At 53.1% G+C, this 25,434-nt stretch overlaps 1 protein-coding gene across 1 annotated transcript in view; it reads right to left on the bottom strand.

The window, feature by feature from the left end:
• LOC138120835 (centrosome-associated protein CEP250-like) overlaps positions 1-25,434 on the bottom strand; it is a 76,866-nt gene that overhangs the window by 38,783 nt on the left and 12,649 nt on the right. The window contains exons 6-13 of the mRNA XM_069033851.1: positions 24,327-24,454; positions 23,964-24,133; positions 23,049-23,228; positions 22,305-22,439; positions 21,885-22,028; positions 21,148-21,428; positions 19,790-19,949; positions 19,035-19,211 (exon numbers count right to left, since the gene is read on the bottom strand). Coding sequence (XP_068889952.1) covers positions 19,035-19,211; positions 19,790-19,949; positions 21,148-21,428; positions 21,885-22,028; positions 22,305-22,439; positions 23,049-23,228; positions 23,964-24,133; positions 24,327-24,454 — 1,375 coding nt within the window. The remainder of the gene's footprint in view (positions 1-19,034; positions 19,212-19,789; positions 19,950-21,147; positions 21,429-21,884; positions 22,029-22,304; positions 22,440-23,048; positions 23,229-23,963; positions 24,134-24,326; positions 24,455-25,434) is intronic.

Here is a 25,434-nt window from a genome sequence, read left to right on the forward strand (position 1 = left end):
CTGGACATTTTCAGGATGGTTGAGGAAAGCAATTTTGCTTGCTGAAGCAAGTGAAAATTCACAGGGTTTCTCCTTCTCGGACAAAACCCACATCAAAGTGTCCCCTCCTCCAGTGTGCAAAGCAGCTCTCTGCAACGAGGACATGCCTGGCAGGGAAACGGCTCTTGTGGTGAGCAGTCCTTTAGTGACTGATGGCAGTCTGGCTGATGTGGCCAAAGCAGACTCTCTTTGTGCAGCAGTTCACACCAACAATACCATTTACTTGTCTTACACAAAGAAGGTGTCTCATGGCCCTTGCTGGTATTCAAGCCTGAAGACTACACTGTGGTTTTGAGCTTTTCTCTTCAAAAGCAAAACCTCTGCTGGGTATTTGCCAAACCTACCACATACTCCAGAACTGAGACTGTCTGACAGAGACCATCAGAAACAAACCCTTCTCTCACAGCTCTCCTGTAACACCCAATCCAAACCTCCCCCGGCACACTTGGGGCCGTTTCCTCTTGTCCTGTCCCTTGTTCCCTGGGAGCAAAGACCAACCCTCACCTGGCTGCACCTTCCTGTCACAGAGAGTTGGAGAGAGCGAGAAGGTGCCCCCTGAGCCTCCTTTTCTCCAGGCTCAGCCCCCCCAGCTCCCTCAGCCACTCCTTGTCACACCTGTGCTCCAGACCCTTCCCCAGCTCCGTTCCCTCTTTTAGAGGCTCTGGGGCTGCCCAAAGGAACAAATTTTGCAGAAGCATGTAACCCTTTGCTGATGAACATGCATATGCCTGGCTAATAAATGCGTGTGCCATCTTGAGCCAGGTGTGCACAGCAGTGTCCCTCTCTTCTACTGCCAGAAACAGCATCTGGCCGGATCTGGCTGGCACAACTCCCACTCCCACAGGTGCTGCCTAGGAATAAGGTGTCCAGAGCCACGGTAACATCATGCCCCTCTTGCTCCAGCAGCTTCCTCTGAAGCTGCAATTCCTCCAGTGCCTGCCTGTTGACTTCCAGCTCCCTCCGCAGTGATGGGTCTTCTCCCTCAAGTGCAGCCAAGTCCTCCACTGTACAAGAAGGGGCAAGACAAGTTTTCAACGGAAAACCAGCCTCATTTCCAAAACCAACCTCCATCCTGTGCTGCTGCTCCGCCTTTTCCGCCTTGGCTGACGCTTCCTTCAGCTGCTTGCTGTTCTTCTGGCGCAGACTCAAGGCTCCTGGCTCCGGGATTCCAGTGCATTGCTGCAGCTTTTCCTTGGACTTCTCAAGGTTTTCACAGTCACTGCAGAGACAAGGCTCAGTCAGAAGAAGGAAGAGGCCTGAAGAGCCATCGATCCCATTTTCAGCCCTCCACGATGGAGCTGGGGGCAGTGGGCTAAGGAAGACCTTGCTCTTTCCCTCCCAAGGAAATCCTCCAGAGGCAAAGGGAAAGGAAGGCAGGATTTTGCCTTCCTTCAGTGAGAAGCAGTGGCTGGACAGGGGCTCTCAAAGAACAGAATTCAGGGAAGCAGCACGGTGAGAGGAAGGAGTCTTCTATTCCAACATCGCTGTGCATCTCCCAGGCAGCCTTGGGAGTCACAGTAGAGCATGAAAAGCCCTGACAGGACGATGCTCAAGAGCCACACTGAGGCCTACACATGGTAGGGCAGGTGAGTTCTTTGCCCAGAACACCTCTGAACTCCCAGACCTGGATGCAGATTGCCTCTGGAACGCAGGAGGAGGAGGAAGAAACACTCACCTTCTGATTTCTTCAATCAGAGAGTCTATGTGCTCCCGGTGGCTACTGAGCCTCTTGCATCGCTCCGCCATTTTCTCAAAACATCGCTGTAAGCGCCCACAATCCTCTGTGGCTTCCCAAACCAATTCCAAGGGATGCTGTGCAGCAGTGGATGTCAGAGTTGAGAGGCTGTTCCTGGAGGCTGCATGCTGGGAACGGTCAGCGCCGGTGATGGAACTGGCCATGCTGTCACTGCCGTCTAACAGCACCTGAAAGCCCACATCCAGCTGTTAGTCAGGTACTCTGTTCCTATTCCAAAGTACCACTGAGATGCCTCTTCTGATTCCACAAGAACCAGTGTCCATTTGTGGAGGACCAGTTTCAAATCCGAGCCAGCTCAGCACAGTTTACTCACCTCAGGGGCTCTGGAGAAACGTCCCTGGTGAGAAAGGCCTCGAGCTCCCTGGAAGAGCACAGGGAAGAGCACACTCAGACTGCATGGCTGCCCCTGAGGCAGTCGCCTCTAAATGCTTCCCAGCCTGGAATTCCAGCTCAGCTCCTTCCTCCCCTCCTTGGGAATATTTTCAGCCCAGTAGGTTGACAGCAGCACAAACAAACATGCTGGAAGGTGTCTCATCACTTCTTAGAACACCACAAGGGGAATTGCCCAGAGCCCCATCCAACCTGGTCTTGAACACTGCCAGGGATCCAGGGGCAGCCACAGCTTCTCTGGGCAACCTGTGCCAGGGCCTCAGCAGCCTCACAGGGAAGAATTCCCTCCCAATATCCCATTAGACCCTGTCCTTTCCCTGCAGGCCCCTGGCTTAAGTCTCTCTCCAGCTCTCTTCCAGCCCCTTCATGCATTGGAAGGTCACCCTGGAACCTTCTCCAGGCTGGACAACCCCAACTCTTGCATCCTTTTCCCTTGGCACAGGTGCTCCAGCCCTTGGAGCATCTTCCTATCATCCTCGTGGCCTCCTCTGCACCACTGGGGATCATCTTGGAGATGTCTGGGAGAAACCCATTCTTGTCTCTGGGAAGCGCTCAGGCTGCGCTGTGAATTGGGCTGAGGGGAAGGCAGTGAAAGCTGCTCCCTTGTTTGTGCCCACACCCTCCAGTGGGACAAGGACGGAGGAGGAGATGTGGGTGTGCTCTGGGATGGCCAGGAGCCCCCCCATTCCCTCCCAGGCCTGTCCCCATGGCCAGCACCAAAGCTGCTGCTAGCTCTGGAACAGCCAACTGTTAATCCCTTGCTATTCCCAAAGGGAACTGTTCCCAGTGGCACAGCCCAGGCCCACCCAGGCCCCTGCTGGGCTTGGCACAAAGAGGGCAGCAGCTCTCTCACTCACCCGCCGGGTCTCCATCTGCCCCTTGGCACGAGCAGTGACCAAATGTCAGTGTCCAAAGGCCGTTGGCCTTTGCAGGGTCTAAACCCCAATCTCCAAAGGCTTTTGGCCTTTGCAGGGTCTAAACCCCAATGTCCAAAGGCCGTTGGCCTTTGCAGGGTCAAACCCCAATCTCCAAAGGTTGTTTGACTTCACAGGGTCTAAACCCCAATCTCCAAAGGCTTTTGGCCTTTGCAGGGTCAAACCCCAATCTCCAAAGGTTGTTTGACTTCACAGGGTCTAAACCCCAATCTCCAAAGGCCGTTGGCCTTTGCAGGGTCAAACCCCAATATCCAAGGGTCGTTGGCCTTTGCAGGGTCAAGAGCACAAGATCAAAGTGCTGTTGGCAGTTGCAAGGTCAAAGCCCCAATGTTCAGGAGCTGTTGACAGTTGCCAGGGCGAAAACCCCAACATTCCATGGGCTGTTGATGGTTGCCAGGCTCCAAACCCCAACATTCCATGGGCTGTTGATGGTTTCCAGGGTGCAAACCCCAACATTCCAGGGGCTGTTGGAGAGGCCCTCCCCTGGCTCTCCACCCATCCCAGCTCACTGCTGCCCGGCACCTGCACCAGCACCCCCACATCCCCACAGCCCAGCTGGGCAGCTGGGCAGGGACCTGGCTCATAACATGAGTTCAAAGTTGCTGGCCCAGACAGCATCAGTTTTAAGGCTCAGCATTCCTGAGACCTGCATGCTCTTTAGGGATGCGCTTAGTTCCTGAGTCACAGGAATTTGTCTGTCTCCCCTGACAAAGGGGAGGTGTAAGAAAAAGCCTCAAAAGGTTCTTGGTGCTTACAAATATTCATGGAAAGTAAAGCTCTGCATCTAGAACAGCCACATGAGGAGGAAAAATGGTGTTTCAGGGTCTTTTCAAATTCCTACAGAGAAATGCCAAGAGTTGCAGTGTTTAAGGCTCATAAAAGAGATTCAGAATCCTGAGACAGACATGAGTGCATTTTTTTCTCTGCTCTCTGTTTGGCAACATATCACTAGGTCTTCTAGGCAGAAGAAAAGTCTTGCTGCTTATTTCAAAGATTCCTCGTGTCTTGGGGTGACCTTATGATGTGTAGCCCATATCGCTGCCTATGCCCAGAAATTAATTTCTATGCCTCTAAACTGAGCACAACTTTTTCAAAGCAGTTTGCAGCTTGTTCAAGGTCACACACAGATAGCGGGGGTTTTTTTCCAGCTGCGGCAGGGGAGGGAGGAGGCACCTGGCTTGCGGCTTCCCGGTCAGCTTTTGGCCAGTTGTTCAGCTTCTTTTTCTCCGGAGAGAGAGGTGAATTTTTTTTCCTTCCCTGGAATTTCGGACTTTCTCCCTTTTCCACTGGACTGCTACAATATTAGAACACATCAGGAGGACTTTCCACCGAGCGCAGAGGGCCTGGCCTTGGGCCAAGCCCCAGCTCCGAGGAGACCAACAGGAGGACTCTAACACTTTCCCAGTTTTTTCCTCCACAGCGAGAGATTTTATTGTTTAGCATTATTTTCCTTTTCCCGTGTGTTTGTTAAATAAATAGTTTTATCTCCTTCACTTTCCTTCAAGGAAAATTTATTTTTTCCCAAACCGGGTGGGGGAGGGGTGGTTGTGCCTTCTCTCAGAGGATATATTTCTAAATTTGGCCAAACCGGAACACCTCGCTAGGAACAGACCTTCCAGAACCAAATGCTTGGAAAAGCTTTGGTAGATATTTTACTCCTTCATCTTTGAGAACATTCATCTGTGTCCTAGGGAGAATTTTTGTGCCCCAGTTGACAGGAATTGGTTTCTGGCAGGGTACAAATCATCTGGGGAAGAGAAGAGCGGCACCTGCCTTCTCCAGGGCCTCTCCAGACTCTCTCCAGAGACTGACGGCCCAGGGATGTCACTGCCAAGTTCAGCTTCAGAGACCGATGCAGCTTTGAGTCTCTGCTTCCAGAACAGCAGCTTTGGGCTCCTTGAGCACAGCTGCAAAGGAGCAGGACAGCTCCCAGTGAAGGTCTGAGCTCCTGGCTGGTCCTTGCACAGCTCTCAGTGTAGTTCTGCCAGTGCTGTTGGTCTCGGGCCAGCTGTGACTGCAGCAAGGACACCTGAAAGAGGCAGAAAGCCCAGCTCAGACAAGCCCACGTGGGCAGGAGCATCCGCAGCCCCACGGTACCGGCTGTGGGGGCAGACACAGCCTCCAACTCCAGCCCTCACCAACACTCTGCCCTTGGGGAAGGGGAAAGGAACAGGCTCCCACACTGCCCCTGAACGGAGCTCAGATGATCAACAAGTCCAGTTCATGGCTGGCAAACCCTTCCCTCATACAACCCTCAGCCACCACAGGTCGGGGAGAGAGAGTTCCAACAGGATTTAGGAACCCAGCTCTGATTCCCAAAGCACGCATTCTGGCCACTGACCCCTTTCTCCACGGGCTGTGCCTCAGCACGGGGGCTGCAGCTCCCCTGAGCTCCTGGAGGACTCTCCTACTTGAGCTGCTGGACAGCCAGCCCCGGCAGGAGGGGAATTTGGTGCTTGGCGTGTTTTGGTGCTTTCTTGAAGCATTTTAGCACCCAAAGCCCCTTTCACACTGCCCCATGTTTTAATTATATGTTAAGTATGGCTTTAACTTCTTTATATTTATTCGTATTTATTATGCTTTCACTCAATTTTACTTAATCCCAAGGGATTCTTAACGGGGTTTTGGGGTTTTTTTTGTTTGGTTTCTCCACACTTCAGGGCACAATATGCCTTTTCAACTCTCCACTGTTTAAATGTAACTTGAATATAGCCTTAAATCTTTCGTAGTTATTCAAATTTATTCCATTTTCGTCAGTTTTGTTGAAATTTCGAGGAGGCATTGGGCCTTTTTTGAGTCACTTTGTGTACCCGCCCAGCCAATGACTGAGGGGAGTTGGGCTGAGGCGGGAACAGCTCTCGCCCCGCCCCCTGTCCCGCCCAGCCAATGACTGAGGGGAGTTGGGCTGAGGCGGGAACAGCTCTCGCCCCGCCCCCTGTCCCGCCCAGCCAATGACTGAGGGGAGTTGGGCTGAGGCGGGAACAGCTCTCGCCCCGCCCCCTGTCCCGCCCAGCCAATGACTGAGGGGAGTTGGGCTGAGGCGGGAACAGCTCTCGCCCCGCCCCCTGTCCCGCCCAGCCAATGACTGAGGGCGCTTTTCCCCGCCCGCCGGTTGGGCGGGAGCCGCTCCCCACTTGTCAGTCAATGAGGGGGGTCCGGCTGAGGCTGGAACTTCCCCCTCTCCCCCTCCCCGGCCGATCACTCCCGCCCCTCCCTGCCTCGCTGCCACTGGCCCCTTCTGACTCTGAATTTTCCCCACCTGCCCCAGTCTGGACTGGTTTATACTGCTTTATACTCCCCCCTCCCCAGGCAGAGGAGCTCCTGTGCCCCCCACCCCGCAGTGGGTAAAATTCACCTCACTAGAAGTTCGTGTCCACAAAGGAGACAGAGGAGTCCTGTAAAATTGTCTTGATTTGGAGAAAGGGAGAGAGTCTGTCAGGTGTGTGTCCAACGGGGTCTCTCCCAATTAGTTGGAGCAAGTAGCCTTCTTTTCTCCTCATTTCCTGGCCGCATTTTCTCCTCCTTCCCTTTCCCTGTTGGCTGCGGTACTTGGAAGGTACTTGGGACTTCCCGATCCACCTATCCGTGTCCCCCCTTAGTATGTGCCCCCTGTAAAACACACGATCCATGAGCATTACAATTAGCTAAATCAAATGATCTATTTTAGTAAGCTTTACTAATTGGCACGGACTGCTGCTCAGCCAAAGTCATGCTGAAGTCCTGAACTTTGGGAAGAAGAACAAAGACTTTATAGGATTATGAATATTAATATCTTTGCCTAGGGTGGATTAAAAGCTAATTAGAGCCCCCCAAACTCCCATCTCACCTCCCACAGACTCCCAGAATGTCTCCAGAGCCACCCCAAACCCCCCTGTTAGCCCCTAGAAACGCCCAAGGGACCCCCCCGTTGGAAAACCAACCAGTTTAAAACCACTTTTTTTATATAACTTTAGCCAGGTTTCTTCACCTTTGCCCCGGGGAAGGGAACTGAAGCTTCTTTCCAGGGCATTGTTTCTCTAGGTGAGGCCTGAGATGGGCTTAGCATTTCAACAGACTGGGAGTAGCCCCAAAGAGATGAAGGCCATCGACGGAACATCAACAGAACATCAGCGGCCATCTATGAACATCTACCCCAGACTCTGCCTCTGGCAGCGTTGGAGACATCTCCTCCAGAAAAGACTGATAAGAAAATCAAGGAATGAAGATCTAATTAACATCAGAAGAGAAGAAATCTGGATTCCATAGGAGAGCAATTGCTAAGAACTACACTCACTTGGGACCAATGAACACTGACCCAATTTGTTTCTATGACTTTTGACTGTATAAAAGATCTGGAAAATCTAGTAGAAGCCATGTGTCATGGAATGATTCTCTCTGCACACCTGGGCTATGTGTGGATGAGATGATTTCTGGGGTACATCCTGGCCAGAACAATATCCTGGCCAGAATAAAGTAATGCCTTGACTCTCTAACATTAAAAATGTTGTGTGAGGGCTTTGTTTTTCCCACAGTTTTGGTGACACCCCCAGGCCACACATCCAAGGACGTGTTCTCCTTCCACCCGGGGGGGGGGGGGGGGGGTGGAGGGGGGGAGGCTCTGTGGGAGTCTTGGTGTTCTGGGGTCCCATCTAGCGTTCGGGGGGTTCCCCTGATTTTGGGGTTTCCTCTGATTTCATGCTCCCCCAGTTACATTCTCCTCCCATGTGGGGGAGCTCGGGGGTCCCAGCTTCTTTGGCAGGGGCGTCACCCTGATATTGGGGTCTTACAGCATGATTTTGGGGTGTCCCCCAATTTTAAAGCCCCCTGATTTTGGGGTCCCCCACAGGACATGTTCTCCTTGCATCTGAGGGGGTGGGCAGGTCTTGGGGATCTCCCATCTTGGGAGGTCTGGGGGATCTGGGGGTCCCATCTACTCTTGTGGGGTGTTACAAACAACTTATTGAGAGTTGGCTTTTGCCATATGTTTATGGGTTATGAATTACATTATGAGTTATAATATTAAATATTATGATATTTTCCTTGGGAAATATTAAGACAATGGTATATGTTAAAATGTTTAATGTTGTTAAAATAGTCTGGTTGTAAAGTTGTTTTTTTATAAGGGCTGCATGAGTTTGTGTGCTGTAATGTCAGTTCTGTAAGTGGGACACGCTGTTGCGAGCCAAACTTCGAAGACACAGCCATAAATGTGTGATAAATACATACTATAATATTGGCTTTCCGCAAATGTTAAAATGGATGCTATATGTATAATGTTAAAGTATTTAAATAACAATGTTAAAGTATTTAATGTTAAAGTATCGTTGTTATAAAGATACAGTTTTGCAACAATAACTAATGCCTTTATTTCTGCCATTAACTAAACTTAGACATAACAGTGAAATAGCTGATACAGTTATGCTTGCGATAATTGAACCGTCTGCTTGGTTGGATAACATCCAATGAACGGATGATGAAGACCCCTGCTACTGACATGCCAGCTATTGGCAACTGCCGTCTGCAGAAACCATCGACCAAAGCCCACCCTGGAGGTGATAATAAAAACTGACTGAAACCACAGCCAGGAAATGCGCGTGCTCTAAAAAGGCAGATCCAAGGAGGAGCCATGCTAAACAGTTCCTGGAACATGTAAACTAGTTTGGGGGGGAAGTTTGAATATGCATGATTGATTATGAATATGCATTAGGCTGATGCAATAGGACAGGTGTGTAAAGGGTGTCTCCGCAATAGCAGGTGCGCTCTTGGCTGAGTGCCAAAGCACCCAGCGCCGTGACTTTTGCTTTATTGTCTTTGTCCCCTATTGTCCTTTATTAAACTTTTAAATCCTAACAGCAGAGTGAACCTCGTTTTTCACAAAAGGAGTGGGATTCCATCCAACGAGGACCCCGACGAGCACAGCAACAGAACTGCGCCGGCTCCTAAAAGAGTGACGTGGGGTGAGACTATGCAAAACTGTACATCAGTGTGCATAAGGCTGATGCAGCCACAGGGGTATAAAAGGTAGCACCACCATTTTGTGATTGAGCCTCTGGCCCCTGGCCATGCTCCCAGCACAATCCCTTTTGCTTTGCTGAATTTTATAGTTCTCAATAAAATTTTTAATAACTCATTTCCATATTGGATCTGGGTTGTTTATAACATGGGGTTTCCCCCTGATTTGGGGGTCCTGTCCCCAGGCTGCACACCCGAGGACGTTTTCTCCTGAGCTGCTCCAGTTCCCGCTGGAGGGGGGAGGGAATCTGTGGGAGTGGTTGGGGTTTAGGGGTGGGGGGGAAGCCCCCCCCTCCCCCCCCACCAGCTACTCCATGGTCTTCCACCCTCCTCCCAAACCCTCCTCGTCTACGGGGGGGCACCAGCCCTCTACTGCCACATATAGGGGGGTGCCTGGGGAGGGTACTGGGAAGGGCTGGGAGGGGATCTAGGGGGAGATATGGGAGGAGTATGTGGGATACAGAGTCCTGGGGAGTCTAGGAGGGAGATATGGTCGGGTAGAGGGTCCGGGGAGGTCTGGGGGGAGTTTTGTGGGGCCCTGGGATGGCTTGGGGGGTATGGGCCCTACACTGACAGGTTGGGGGGGTATCTGCCAAGTTCTGGGGTGTCTTAAGGGGGCTCTGGAGGGGTCTGGGAGGAAGATATGGGGGGTACAGAGTCCTGGGGGTCTTTGGTGGGGAGATAGGGGGGGCAGCAGCCTTCCACTGACAGGTACGGGGCATCCTGGGGGGGTCCTGGGAGGCTCTTGGGAGGTCCTGAGGGCGCTGGGGAGGAAGATATGGGGGGTACAGAGTCCCGGAGGTCTCTGGGTGGTCCTCAGCAGGGGGACATGAGGTGAGTTACGGGATCCTGCGACAGCTCTCGGGGTCTCTGGGGGCACTTATTGGGCTGCCCCTCACCTGCCCCACCCCTGCCCCACCCCTTGCTCATTCCTGCCGCACCCTTCCCCTCATCCTTCCCACCCTGTCTCACCCCTGCCTGGCCCCTGCCCTGCTCTGCCCCTCACCTGCCCCACCCCTGCCACGCTCTCTCGCCTGTGCAGGTTCAGTGTCCGGGTGAACTGCACCGACCTGTTCCATGTGGATCGGCACCACTGGACCCCCCCTGCAGGGTTCGGGTGTGGGGGGGTTCGGGAACCCCGGGAATGCGCCTTCCCCAGAGCCACCGGCACTGGGGACTCATGGTGGCCTGTGGTGAGATCCCCGGGACACCCCCAAATCCATAAGAACCCCCAGAAACCTGTGGCCTTTGGAGAGCAGCTGAGCTCTCCTTCGGGACTCTTAAGGCTTCTGGGTGCTTTTTCAGGGCTTTTTGGAGGCATTTTAGGACCAAAATTGCCTTTTCATCCTCCACATTCCAGAAATAATGCCATGTCCTGAATTTATTCAAATTCAGTCAATTTAGATCTATTTTAGTTACATTTATTAAAACTTTCCAATGTGGTTGAGGCATTTTGTGTCTTTTTGAGGTGTTTTAATGCCCAAATGATCTTTTAACCCTCCACTTTTGAAATACAACATAAATATCATCCTAAATTACTCATATTTATTCAAATTTACTCCCATTTTCGTCCGTTTTGTTTAAATTCCTGACAAGAATGAGAAGTTGTCTTTACAAACTGTGGGCCTGCTGTAGATAAAGCCACATACTGAGAGGTAAAAGAAGCAATAATGAATCGTGCCGCAACCGGGCCAGGAGACACTTCAGAGACAGAGTCAGAGAAGCGGGTATTTGCTTTATTCGGCGCGCCGGGTGTGTGGGGATCGCTCCTCCAAACACACACACCTGGTGCTCTCTACAACACAGTATTAAGGGTTAAATTATGAATATTCATCACATTCCTTGGGACAGGTGTGGTTACACAAATTATTTCTCGGAAGTCATTAGCATATGGGCCACGCATGCGCTGTGTGTCCTGGTGGTCGCGCTGAGGAAGGCCTCTCCTCTTCCTCGGGGGTCTTTCTGATGGAGGCCAGTAGTCATCCTCGCAGTGAACTTTTTCACCTTTCTCCCTGGGCATGCGTAGTCCTTTGAGGGATGATTCAGCAATCTCTGAGATGATCCTTGTCCCCTCTATCTTGACAAGATTAGGGTGAATTCGGCTTCTCAGGCTTTGTAATGAACATCTTCCGTCTGAACTAACATTGCTGTCTCCCAATAGTTAACTTGTGCTTACATGAGTTAGTTATTGACTGCCCCTTCTTCAATAAGAGGAACCAAAAATTCCATAGGAATTCCACTAATTGACAGGGAGTGTTACTCACTCAAGACTGCCTTAAATCCCTGGACTTAGAGAAAAAGAACAGAAACACAAGGCAAAAGAAAACAGGGGGGAGGGGGGGAGAGGGAAGGGGAGAGTACACATTGGAAGGGGGTATGTTACTAGGCAATTCGGGAAGTCTGTACCTCTCAAGTACCTCAGCCAACGGGGAAAGACAGAGGGAAATGTGGCCGGGAAATTAGGATAAAAAGAAGGCTGGATCCTCCAACAACTTGAGAGACCCCACAGGAAATGACCATGATCGCTCCCTTTATGTGAATAAAGTAACAGGATTTCTCTGTCTCCTTTTTGGACATAAACCTCCGGTGGTTTTGGGTTAGTTTTCCTGACATTCCGAAGGGGTTTGGGGTCTTTTCTGGGTCCTTCTGAAGCGTCCCGTCCTGTCGTGACTCCGCCCAGCCAACCCCTGAGGGGACGTTTTGCTGAGGCGGGAACGGCTGGTGCACACCCACGCCCTCCCCTCGCACAGCCAACCCCTGTGGGGAGTTTTCCCCGAGCGCGGTTTCGGCAGGAGCCGCCCCTCCCTTCTCAAGCAAATCGGTGCGGAGGGGGGACCGTGCGACGGCAGCTGAAGCGCTTGGGAGCCTCCGAAACGGCGGGCGGGCCCCCCCCAGGCCGCCCAATGTTCCTCCCCTCTCCCTCTCTTGCCGCCATTCCCCCCCCGCCCCAGCCCGTCCCTCACGGCCACCGCACTCTGATTGGTCGTCGCCGTGAGGCGCGCTGCGCTCCCATTGGTTCAGCCCTTCCCGAGCCACGCTGATTGGCGTTAGCCGCCCCTGCTGCCGCGCTTCTTCTGTTGCCGCGGGCAGCCGCGCGCTGATTGGCCGGCGGGTGAAGAAAGGGGCGGGGCAGAGCGATCAGGGCAATCCCAAGCACAGGCTCGGGCTGGGCGGAGAATGGATCGAGAGTCGCCCTGTGGAGAAGGACTTGGGGGTGTTGGTGCATAAAAAGCTCAACGTGCCCCAGCCCCTTGCACTGTCACCCAGAAACCCCCAATGTCCTGGACTGACCTCACAGCGTGGGCAGCAGGGGACAGGGGGATTCTGCCCCTCTGCCCTGCTTGGGTGAGATCCCACCTGCAGAGCTGCCTCCAGCCCTGGGGTCCAGCATCAGAAGGATGTGGAGCTGCTGGAGTGAGTTCATAGAGGCTGCAGAGATGCTCCAAGGGCTGGAGCCCCTCTGCTCCGAGCCGGGCTGGGAGAGCTGCGGGTGTTCAGCCTGGAGAAGAGAAGGCTCCGGGGAGACCTTAGAGCCATTTCCAGTGCCTAAAGGGGCTCCAGGAGAGCGGGGAGTGGGCCTGGAATGCCAGGACAAGGGGAATGGCTTTCCATTCCAGAGGGCAGGGTTAGAAGAAGTTCTTCCCTGGGAGGGTGGGGAGGCCCTGGCACAGGGTGCCCAGAGAAGCTGTGGCTGCCCCATGCCTGGAAGTGTCCAAGGCCAGGTTGGAGGGGCCTTGGAGCAACCTGGTCTGGAGGCAGATGTCCCTGCCCATGGCCAGGGGTGGCATAGGATGAGCTTTGAGGTCCCTCCATCCCAGACCAGTCGGGGATTCTATGCTGAGGAGAAACATCACGCTAGGGATGGCGAATCCAGGGGGTGCCAAGCTGCCACGGCATCATGTCCATTGGGTGGTCCCTGACAAGGCCAAAGGGCAGCTCCTGAGGAGACCAGGTCATCCAGTTGGGCCAAGACTGCAAAAGTGGGATGCCATCACTCGGTGCTGAAGGCTCACTGCCAGGTGCCCTGACCCTTGAGCAGCTGTAGAAAGCGGAGGCTTATGTGCCTTCAAGGCAGGGTAGCCTGAGCACACGGCTTCTGTCTCTCCTGCCTGTGGGTCTCCCCTGTCTGGGCAAGGGATGCAAGCTGAGCTGAGGCTGGACGTGACATCAGTGCGTGACACATCCGTCAGCCTCAGGGACCATAGAAATGGGGGCTGGCTCCAGATGCATCTTCTCCAGAAGATGCATCGCTGCCACTCACTGTGACAGACAACATGGAGAATAGAAATTTTCGGTTGCAAAATAGAGCTTAAAGACTAACTAGCAAATTAGATAAAAGAATGTAAAAGTAGACACACAGGATGCTAAACAGAGCTGAAAGCAGTGGACAAACAGATAATAAGGAACCTAAGTGGGTTTTGTGACAAAGTTATGTAACAAGAAACACCAGTGCATGCCCTAAGAGAAGTTCAAGGCAAGGTCACTTCCAATTTTGGGGGCTCTCAGCGAATACGACCACCAGAGACCCCTTTAGACAACCCTCTAAGACCATAAAAGGACTTCCAGTAAGGGGCAGAGGTGGGTAAATTAGTTCTAGGAAAGTAATGTTTATGTATTAGCCCGGAAGCACCTTGTAATGAATGTGTATGATCCTGACGGAATAAACACCCGGTGTAAAGTTTCATGACACACATCTGCTTAGAGGAGACATCCTCTGCATGTAAATATTAGTCGTTAATCAACAGTAATACTGGCTCCAGGGAGGATCAGTGAGTGGTGTCACCACAGCCTGGCCACTTCCTGCACCTGATCCAGCAGTACTGAGCCCGCTGGCTCGGGCAGTTTTCCATTCACTTGGCCGCTCACTCGGTCCGTACCTCACCAGTCCGGCTGTAAGGAGACTGTGTGGCTGTTGAATGGTTTGCAGTGTCAGCAAAACCCTCCCTGGTCCCCCATTATTCACAGAGTCCATCAGGTCGGCCAGCCATGATTTCCCCCGTGGTAAATCTGTGCTGGCTCTTCCCAGTGCCCTTCCCTCGCAGTTGCTTGAAAGGGTGTCCAGGACCATTTGCTCCATCACCTTCCCAGGGATTCCAAAGGAGCTGATTAGCCTGTAGTTCTTCAGATCCTCTTCTGTGCCCATCTTTAAGACTGGTGTAACACTCTTTGCTGTTCTCAGGAACCTCCTTCAATGGCCAGGCTTTTTTGAAGATGACAGACAGCTCCTGTAGCTTCCTCTGGTCCTCAGACCTGGTGGATGCCTGGCTCAAGAGCTCCCTGACTATTCTCCCCCTCCCCTACTGCTTCCACAGCAATGTCTGTTCACTCCTTCTGGATAACTTGATTCTTCTTCCACAATTTTTTCTTCCACATTCCTCCTTTCTGAGATGAGGTTGATCACAAGTTCCCCGCTCAGTTGATCTCCTGTCAGCCAGGGCTGTGATTCTGCTTTTCACCTTGCTAAGTTACCTTATTCTAAACTAGGACCTCAACCCCTGACCTTCTCATCCTCAGCCAGTTCTTGAGTGTTTCCAGGATCAAGAATTCCTCCCACTGGGAGGGTGGCCGAGCACTGCTGCAGGTGCCCAGGGAGGTGGTGGAGTCTCCATCCCTGGAGAGATTCAAAAGCCGCCTGGACACATCCTGGGCAGCCAGCTCTGGGTGGCCCTGATGGAGCAGGGGGCTGGGCAAGGTGACCTCCAGAGGTGCCTCCAGCCTCCCCCAGCCTGAGATTCTGTGACTCGGAGAAAAAACAGGTTGCAGTTTCCTAAGGACAAATGCAAAAGCTCCACATGTGGCAGGATTCTCCTGCCCTCACCAAAGTGGTTCATGTCACGTGTCTCCCATCTGCAGATTCCTCCCTGGAGTGAGGATGCCCCTCAAGGTCACTCCTTGAGGCTGACAGAAATATTTGCCCACGGTCATTGGTTTGGGTGAGAAGCATCAATCTTTAATTATTAATTGGTTTTGCTGGCTTGAATATAACTGCTTCCATGTTGCTTCAAATATAATGCACTCTACCGGAAGTTATAGTTCTCTGTACTGGGTAGTCAATAACTCTGATAAAGGTCTTTTTGTGTAGTCGTAATAAACACTTTATTTTTCTATAAATATATCCTTCATCCTATGGAACACAGTTGTATAAAGGTTCAATTACACCTATTATCCTACAATCCTACAATTACACCTGCAATCCTTTAAACATAAACTATGGACAAAATCTGAAGCTACGACTGCATGCAGCTGCACCCTGTCTCCTCTCTGACAAGCCTAGGAAGTAAGGAGGTCCTTGTGACTCAACGAGAGCATCTCCTGCCTGCTCCCTGCACAGCTCTCCAGAGGTTCCTGCCGGTCTCGGGCCAGCTGTGACTGCAGCAAGGACACCTGAAAGAGGCAGAAAGCCCAGCTCAGACAAGCCCACGTGGGCAGGAGCATCCGCAGCCCCACGGTACCGGCTGTGGGGGCAGACACAGCCTCCAACTCCAGCCCTCACCAACACTCTGCCCTTGGGGAAGGGGAAAGGAACAGGCTCCCACACTGCCCCTGAACGGAGCTCAGATGATCAACAAGTCCAGTTCATGGCTGGCAAACCCTTCCCTCATACAACCCTCAGCCACCACAGGTCTGGGAGAGAGAGTTCCGACAGGATTTAGGAACCCAGCTCTGATTCCCAAAGCACGCATTCTGGCCACTGACCCCTTTCTCCACAGGCTGTGCCTCAGCACGGGGGCTGCAGCTCCCCTGAGCTCCTGGAGGACTCTTGTCTTTCAGAGGTTGATCCATTTTTCTGGTCAGACTGGGAGACAGGCAATGTAAAGTAGTCTGGGGGGAACACTCTCCAAAAAGTTCTGATTCTCCTCCCTTCATGTTCATCCTGCACCTTGGATGGGAGAAAGGGTCACAGAAACCTGTCAGCAACCATGGGGCAAAAGGACCTCTGGACATCAAGGCAAGGAGATCTCTGCTCACAGACCCTCAATTGCACCAGACAGCACTGGGGGCAAAGAGCTCTCGCTGGGGGCTGTGCAGGAGAGGCCAGTGTGTGTCCGGGGACACGGGACCAGGGAGGGAGGCAGCGGAGTGAAGGTGCCTTTGTGAAAGCCATGGGCTGCCACAACAGAGAGAACAAACAAAGGGGTGTGCCCACAGCAGGGACAGGGAGAGGCAAGGAAACAAGCAGAGGACTCCAAAGCACTGCCTGGGCACACGAGTCATGATCCAGAGGAGCCTGAGGCTCTGCAGAGGCAGTGAAAGCCCACTTTACCTCAAAAGTTCTCCTGAGCTCACGCTTCTCTGGCTTGTCTTTTGCTGCTGCTGCAACCTGGTCCCGCACACATTCCACACCCCTCCTGGAGTGCTCAGACAGCCGCTTGCCCTCTGCTCCAACAGCCTGCTGGGTGTTCAGAGAGGAGATGATTCCCTTATTTCAAACACCACAAGAGCTGTCCCTCAGAAATCTCCCTCTCAGGAAGCATCCTCGAAGCTCCAGCAGTGCAGCTGCTCTTCAGCCCTCGCTACAGAACTCTGCTCACTTCAGTCCATCACTCTGCTCACCTGCTCCATTCCTTTCTACACCAAATCCAACCCACACATGTTGCCTCCCCTTGCCTGGGCACGGGAGAAGCAATTCCCCATGCCCAGCTTTTGGCCTGGAGCTGATTTGAATAACAGCTCCAGAGCTGCCTCAGTCGTTCCAGGCGTGCCAGCAAACAATCTGGCAGCCAGTGGTCTCTGGCTGGAGCCAGGCAGACACACAAGGCTGCCTGCTGCAGCCCGGGCTGCTTTGCCCAAGCAGGCCTAGACTGACAGGGATCTAGAATCCCACCTCTTCATGGGAAACTTCATTGGAATCTTTGAGAGACGTTGCAGTGGACTGAAGATCAATGCCAGTGCCTACCTGGGGATGACTCTTTCCCTGCAGGAAGGCTGAGTGTTTCTTCAGAGCCTCTTTGGCAATTTTACACTTGGCCAGTGGAGCACACAGGACTTGAGCGTTTCCTCTGCCTTCCTTCAAAGCAGCAGCCCCATGCTCCAACTCCTCCTGTTTTCTTTCATTTTCAGTGTCCAATTGTTGCGTTGTTTCCTTTCTTGGAATTTCAAGTGTTTTCATTTCATTCTTCTTTTTCAGATCTCTCATCTGCTCCTCGTACAATTCCCGTTCACGCTGCCAAAACAGGGAGGTCACTCATTCCCTCTCTCGGTTTGCTTTTCATACCAGATCGGGACTCCTGCCACAGGCAGGCAAAGGCTGCCCCTCTCTCTCTGCCTCTCGGGATGCCTCAGACCTTTGCTGGGACCGCCCTTGACGCTGAGTCTTTCCCAGCTCACTCAGCCCATCCCAGCTCCCTTTCTGCCCTTCCCCGACCTCTTGCAGCTCCACTTGAGTGTTCCTTTGGGGAGCAGCTGCCAGAACTGCAGCCAGGATTCCAAGTCCACGCTAAGCAGGATTTAGGTGGTGCCATGAGGATGTGCTCTCCAGCAGGGAGAAAGGGAAGAGCAAACACCCCCAACATTTCATTCCCTGCAGCTGGGGTGACAGGAGTGGTTTTTGAGCTCTCCTGTGTAGAGTTTCCATGGCACCATCCCCGAGAGCCCCACTGCCCTCTCTTGGAGCAGCAATGGCCACATCAGTCTGTCATTCTCTGCTGCCACTCAGGACAAGTTCTCCCCTTGCAAGCACACGTCCTTATCTGCATCAGCACTTTGCTTTTCTCTCTTTTCTCCCCACTGGCTCTCTGATGGCCAAGGCCAAACACCTTTCTATTAACAGCAAACTTGGCCTTCTCACCCCTCGTTCCAGGTCCAGGTATTTGAAATCTGAACGTGGGTTTGGACATGAGGAATTGCCCAGACCATGCAATGTCCATAGAGACAGTGTGGACATTGAGAACTAGAGGGCACAAAACTCCAGCATGGAGGAAAACCAGCAGCCTCAGCACTAACTGGCTTTGACATGACTACGACATCTTTTCCTCCTTATTCAGAAGAATGCAGTTTGAAAAACTCAGCTGGAAAGAGGTGCTCCTTAGAACTATTAACACAAGGGCCAAACATAGCTAGGAAATGGCCCTTCATGGCATCTGCCATTCTCACCAGCACATCCTTCCTTTCCTTCTCCAGGCTCTCCAGTTTCCTCTGCAGAGATGCCACCTCCTGACAAAGAGTCACACCCTCTTCCTTCAGGGCAATGGCCTCTTTCTCCAGGGCAGTTTCTCGAGAGGTCTTCTGGTGTTCTGCCCTCCACATCGCTGCAGCAGGAAGGAGGAGAATGAGAACAGCAAAGCAAAGGCAAACTGATGTGCATCCTGCAGGGACAACAGCACTGTCTTCTTGGCCTGCCTGTGTTTGCCAGCCCCTAAGGCCGCAAGGGCTTCCAAAGCTGACAGAAATGAAGGAAACTTCTAGGCAGAGAAAAAAGCAGGAATCCAAGGGGCAAGGTTCAGAGGAATAGGAAAGTGTCTTTCCTCTTGGGCTTGTGCAGAGTGAGCAGTCCAAGAGAGACAAAGGAGCGGGGATGCCTGTGCAGCCCTGCTCCAGAGAGGCCAATAGCCTGGGGGCTCTGTCAGGGCCTGGAGTTGGGGGGAATCGAGCTGAGGCATCCAGCTACAGCTCCTCAGCACAGACACAGCACCTGAAAGGCACCACCTGTGCACGGGATCAGCCATAGCACAGCCAGATGGCACTGCCAGCCACGGCATCTTTCTCGAGAAAAAGCTTTCACTGGCACTGGATGGAGAAATCTCCTGCTGGTTGTTCTTCCCCTCTGCCATCTCTGGGCACTTTTCCTCTGCATGGCATCAGAGAGCCCTGCTGGCAAGACAGGATGGGGCAGTGGGTGCAAGAGGAGAAGCTCTACCTTGCTCACTTTCCTCCAACTCCTGCTGCAGCTCCTGGTTGCGAGCCTTCAGATGGTCTATCTGAGCCTGCACCTCCCTCAGCTCCAGCTCCAAAGTCTTACACTGCGTGGCCACGGCCTCTGCTCTTTCCTCAGAGCTCTGGAGCCTCACACGCAGCTCAGACCCCTCAGTTTCCAGCTCCTGCTTCTCCTGAGTAGGCTGGGGAGCCGCCTTCTCGATCACTGCTTCCAGCTCGGCCTGCATCTGGAAGATGGATGCACAGAGCCTCAGGGACAGGGCTGCTCCTGAGGCAGCAGAGCAGGCAGTAGAGCAAGCAACAAAGGAGAAATGACTTCAGGCAAAAAACCATGCCCAAAACAGAAGGCACAGAGCCAAGGATTCCAGTGGAAACAAGTGTCCTGAAAATAGGGAAAGGGAGCCAATGGGCATCCTTGAGGCTGCAGCTCTGAACACCGGCTGAACTGGCTGCGCTGGAAGTGCCCTCCCCAGCCTGCCATAGCCACGTCTGTGTGCCCACATTGCTCGGTGCCCAGCACAGGCACCAACTCCATCTGGGACAACACTGCTAACAGAGGGATGGAGAAGCTCCAAAGGAGTCTGCTGCTGCTTCTCCTCCCACATTTCCTGCTGGGACCTGGGAGAGAACGGAGGAAAACATCGGCAGCAGACACCAGATCCAGCCTTGGCCTGTGGGTGCAGCAGCACCCCGGGGCAGAACACGGCAGCAGTGGATGCTGCTGGGAGGGGAAAGCAGTTGGGGCCTCCAAGCCAAAGGTGATGATGTGTGTCCCTGGAGAAGAGGACGCCAGGGCACAGATTACCTGGGCGTTGAGCTTCAGCACTTGTCCTGTGCGGTTTGCACAGAGCTGCTCGGCCTCGCGAAGAGCAGAACGAAATTGAGACACCTGATTGTTCAGTGCCTGGTTCTTTTCTTCCAGTGTTCTGAGGCACAGGTTCTTTTCCTCCAGAGACAGAAGCAGCCTAAAAGGGAAGCATGCAACTCATTACTACACGGTATCACATTTTAGGAACTCTTAGGACTCGCACCACCTCGGGGAAAACTGCTCTGTCTGATGAGGTTTGTCTAAACAACGTGGCTGTTTGTTTGTTCCCCCTGCAGTCACAGCCCAGCATGTGCCCACTCTGCTTTTATTCATGAAAGAATGGGGAGTTCCTGCCTACATGTCCTACCTTCTTCTTGAGATGGGAATGTGAATATAGACCTAACAAAGTCTTGCCATGAAGAGATTAGGGGAGAGGAAGAGTTTTCTTCTGACTACCCAGGCTCCAAGGGGGAAAGGTTTGGTCAACATGGAAGAGACATTTCCTTGCCCCATCTTGTATGTCCAGGTAGGAGGAGCAGCACCCTACAGCCAGAGGATCTCGGGGAAGTTCCCTAAGATTTACCAGCACCCATCCTACTTCCAGCTGGAGAAACAAAGGCCGATAGCAGAAGTGGCAACAGAGCCTTGGAGCACAACCTGATGGAAGATGCAGAAACCTGCAGGCAAGCAAGAGGGCCCTGCCTTTTCTTTGTCTTCTTCTCGAAAGAAGAATCCTGTGGCACTGAAGACCGGCAGGACTTGGTCAGCTGGAGGGGCCCCGCTAACCTTGGTCTTGTCTCTTGCATTCTTTGCACAGTCAGTATTGCCTGTGACTCTGGAGGCTGGCAGGGACCCTGCTTGAGCCCCCCCAGGCACCTGGGGGCATTTTCTGAGGAACGATGCAACAGAGACATTCTTGGTTCTTGGGTGCCTTTGAGGGGAATCTGGCCTAGGTCAGCAATCAGGGCCCTGAGATGGTTCTGCCAAGCAAAGGCATCAGGATGCCAGGCTGCTCCAGATCCCAAAGGCTTCAAGTTACAGGACCCAAGGCGGAGCTGCTGGATGTGTCCAGCTCCTTACACTGCAGCTTGGGCAGTGTTAGCACACCCACCTCACAACAGAACACACCCCTAGAGGGAAAGAGCTACTCCAAAAGCCTTTGTCTTCAGAAAAACTCTAACTGAAGGCTTGAAAGAAAAGAAAATGAAACACAACATCCAGACAACCAGACGCGTCTGCACGGAGAGTTCAGAACTCTGCCACGTAGGAAATGCTGCCAGAGCCCCTGGCAGGTGCAAAGATGGCAAAGAGGGAATCCATTCCCACAAGGCAGAGTCCCACAGGCTTTCATTTACCTGGCTTTTTCCTTCTCTAGGGTGTTCAAGGAAGCCCAAAGTCCCGAATTTTGGCGTGCCACTTCTTCCCATTGACTCCTTTCCATCTCCAAGTTCTTCAGGTGCACTTGCAGCTCCTTGTTCTGATGTTCTGCCTCCTCCAGCGTCTTCTGGAGCTGCTCAACCTGCAACAGCTTCTGCCTTGACTGCTTCTGGGCCTCCCTCACATCTTGCCGGGCTCTCTGAACAATCGTTGCCTGGGACTCTCTGGAGGCTGCCAGCTGAGATGTCAACTCTCCCACCTCCAGTCAAACAGAACAAAGCAGTCAGAGGCTACAGCCACAGCCTGTCACTGTCAGCCACAGCAGAGGCTGTGAGAAAAGGCAAAGGCCAACTTTCCATTTCTCCCTGTCCTCAGAGCACCAGATTCACAATGCATACGGACAACTTGTTTCAATCTCTACGTGGCCCACCAAGGGCACCTGAAAAAGCACCTCCCACACCATGGCCAGCAAGAAGAGGCCAGCAGGAATCCGTGCTGATGGTTGCTGGCCAACAGCCCAGAGGACTAGCCCAGCTGTCCAGGGCAGCAGCTGAGATTCAGCAGAGCACTGAGGGTCCTTCAGAGCAGCTGCCAAGGAGCCCAGAGCACGAGGCAGCCCCAGGGACCACCCCAGCAGCTGCTGCTCTGCCATGGAAAAGCAAGAAGGGCACAGACCCCCTGCTGGATGCTGCGGTGCCACTGCTCTTTCACTCACCTGCTTTTGTAGAGCCTCCCTCTGCTCAAGGAGGAGATTCATTTCCTCTTTGATGCCTCGTAATTCTTCCTTGTGCCTCTTCTGCGCTGCCTGGATCTCCCCCCGAGCTTCCTGCAGCTCAGCTTGCAGCTTTGCCTGGATGGTCTGGCAACAAAATGCAGAGCAACTTCCTGCGACCTGCCCTCAGGCTCAGCTTTTCCCACTTGCTCTCTCAAAATCCCATTCCTTCAGCGACTTCTTTTGGCTTCTCTACCCAGCTCTGCTTCCATTGTAAGCCTTGCTTCCCGGGCCTGAGCTCTGGAGCTTGCCAGGCTCTGTGCTGCCAGGGCCTGAAGCAGCCCTTGCCTCCTGACTCCCAGCACCTGCCTTTTGTGCCCTTGCCACTGCCCTGCACTCTGTTCCCTGCCTGCTCAGACTTACCTGCCCCTTCTCTTGCTGCTCTTTCACCTCCTGCCTGAGCTGCTGCACCTGCTGGCAGGCTTGGCTTAGCTGTCCCCGAGTTTGGAGCAGTGTCTCTGATAAAGAATTCTTCTCCTTCTGCTTTTCCAGCAGGACCTGCACAGAAGGAAAGAGCAGAGGGCTTGACACTTCCCCTGCAAACTCTGTGTGGCAAGAGGCAAAGACCGATGGGCTCACGCGCTCTCAGAGCACTTGGCTGCTGCTCCCCTGGGCCACTGTCTGCCCTGGGGGGGACACAGCTTCCCAGGAAGTGACTTAGAACACAGCCCAGGAGACATCTCTGGGTTGCTGTTCAGAAATACTCCAGGCGAGTCTTTAAAAAGATTTGTCTCTTGTCAGCGTTCCCGCTGCGCCCTCCCTGTGCCCACAAAAGAAAAGTCCTACAAACTCAGTTTGGCTATGGACACCGACCAGTACACACCAAAAGAGGACCCTTAAGAGAACAGTGAAGATCCTCCGAGGTAAGTCTTAGGAAAACAGAGCACAAGAGCAGCACAAAAATCCCAACGGAAAGCTGATGTTTCTGCCGGGCTTCCTGTGAGAGGGCTCATTCCTGGGCCCAAAGACAGCCCTGTTCACCTTTCACCTCCCCAAATTCAATGTAGAAGACATGGAGGGCATGCTCCACACAGCCCCATAGCCTGCCGTCTCCCACAGCTCCAGCCTTGCAAAAAATCACACCAATTCTCCTTGCACAATCATTACCTCTCGCTTGGCATTTTCAAATCTAGTTTGTTCCTCTTGTCTTTGAGCCTGCAGGGTGGCAACTTTCTTCCTCATCTCAAACAGCACCTTCTGGTGCTCCTGCTCTCTCTCTGCCTTCTCTTTTCCCCATTGCTGCAGCGTCTCCTGTATGTCTGCATAGTGCCTTTCCTGCTCACTTGCCTGAGGAGGTTTGGAAAAATCTTCAAGTTGAAGTCCCCAGGCAAGCTTCTCGCTGAAAAACGTGAAGCTTCATCCCTCCCACAAACCCCAACCTGAAAAGACAACAGCACTGGCTCTCTGCTCTCCAGAAACCGTGTCCTGTCAGGGAATTTAAAAGGAGGCTCAGCAGGTGCAAGGATCCCAGAACCATGGAATCATTTCTGTTGGGAAAGACCTGCACAAGCATTGAGTCCAACCATTCAGAAAAGGAGGTGTCACCTTCTGGCACCCTGGTGCCCCAGTCACAAGGACTGAAGGACCGGGGCCTGTTCCATTTGCTTCCAGCCCAAAGCTAATCCCTCTGTCCACCGTGGGAGCACAGCAAGACAGGAACCGAGTTCCCACGCCTGCAGCCAGCAGCACTGTTGGCATCTGCTCCACGCTGGCATCTGCTCCGTGGCAGGTGGGACTCGGGGAAGATCCTGCCCTGGGCCGCCACGCTTTGGGTGGGCACTGCCCAAGCTGCTCTGGAACTCGCCTTACGCCCTCACGGAAGCCGTGGCTGCATTTACTGGCCCAGCACCATCCTGTGGGTCTTCACGCGCCTCCAAGTCCGAGCCGCCGCCTCTCCTGCCCGGCCCAGCAGCGGGAGGCCTCTGGCAGAGGACTGCTGCCCTTTCACACCCTCAGGCTCTGCTGGTGCTAAACCAGCCCCCAGGGCCGGCTTGGACAATTCAGAAGCGTATTGTCACCTACCAGGTCTTGCAGGAGCTTGTTTATTTCCACCTGCTGAGCAGTTCCCTGAAGCCTGAGGCTTTTGTGACACTGCTGCTCTGCCTGCAAGAGCTGTTGTGCTGTGTCTTCCTGCTCCTGCTTCCTGAGAGCTCTCTCTGCTTCCAGCTCACGTTGGAGGCACTTCACTTCTCCTGCAAACACGACCAACAGCAAGATTCAGAGTCTTTACTGCCTTTACTGACTCAGGCCCTTTCAGTGTCAGCGTAGGAGGGCCCTGCCTCCAGCGCCACCGCTCCTCAGAAGCCCTGCAGACAGAGGAGGCTTTACAGCAGCTTCTCTATCTAGGTGGGGCGGCACCACAAACAAAGCACACGAGGTTCTCACCTTGTAGCGCCTCCTTGGCCTGTGTGACTGTGAGCACTTGAGCCTCCAGATGGTTGCTGGTGATCTCCAGCTGGGATATCTGCTGCTGAGCAGCAAACAGGCTGGATTCCAGGCTCTCCTTCGCTGACCTACAGGTTGCAAATACGGAGAGACATGAGCTGCTCGCTCCTGACACTCCCGGGCAGTTATTCCAGGACAACGTGGCTCAAGATGCCCAGGCCTGAGAATGCAAAACGGGTCGCATGGAAACTTGTACAGAGAAGGCCCATTTGTGCCATTTCAGTAGCAAAGCAGGGCCCTCTGAGGGAGTGCCCAGGCCTTCCTTATGGCCTGGCACAGCACAGACAGCCCAGCCCAACGTGACCTCAACAGCCGAACCTTCAGCTGCTCTTCCTGACCTATGACCCTGGCTAGCTGTGCCCACACAGGCTGGGCCGAGGAGCAAAAGCCCAGCCTCTGCTCACAGCCCTTCTCTCATCAGCACTTCCAAGCTGCTCTGCAGGGGGACAGAACAGACTCTCGTCCTGGCTCACTCCTGACTTGTTAACTCTCTTCATCATGGACATAAAGGTACATAATTTTCCAGACACTCTGTATTTAAGAGACTTCAGAACTACTTTGCATGATACAGTAAAATCTCATGGTCATGGCAGCACTTGTAAAAATTCAGAACACCATGTTGTCTGAACAACAACTACCTGAATGCAGAGACTGCAGTTTAAGCTCCTGCACGGTCAAGGAATAGACTTGCCACCTTTCTTTTAGTGTTGCCAGCTAAGCAGGCAGTAGCCCAAGTCTTGTCCTTCTTTGGAGAGTGAGAGGGACCATCCAAAAGGACCTTGGCAGGTTTGACAGGTGGGTGCCCATCAACACAGCAAGAATCCCCAGGGGCTGTCAACAATTCCAAAGAGGTTTCCCTGCTGCTCTCTAAGCAGCTCTAGGTCCTGCCTCACACTTCTCAAGAGTGTGCTTGGAAGCAGAAGGCCCTCAGCATTTTCAGCAGGAGCCTCTGGCTTCCCCCTGAATGGCAGCATGCTACTGCCAACATCCCAAGGTCAGAGCCTGGAGTTCTGAAGATGAAGCTTCAGTTCTGAAGATCAGGATTGTG

The sequence above is a fragment of the Aphelocoma coerulescens genome, chromosome 20 (genome assembly GCF_041296385.1).
Source record: "Aphelocoma coerulescens isolate FSJ_1873_10779 chromosome 20, UR_Acoe_1.0, whole genome shotgun sequence".
Classification (NCBI taxonomy): Eukaryota; Metazoa; Chordata; class Aves; order Passeriformes; family Corvidae; genus Aphelocoma; species Aphelocoma coerulescens.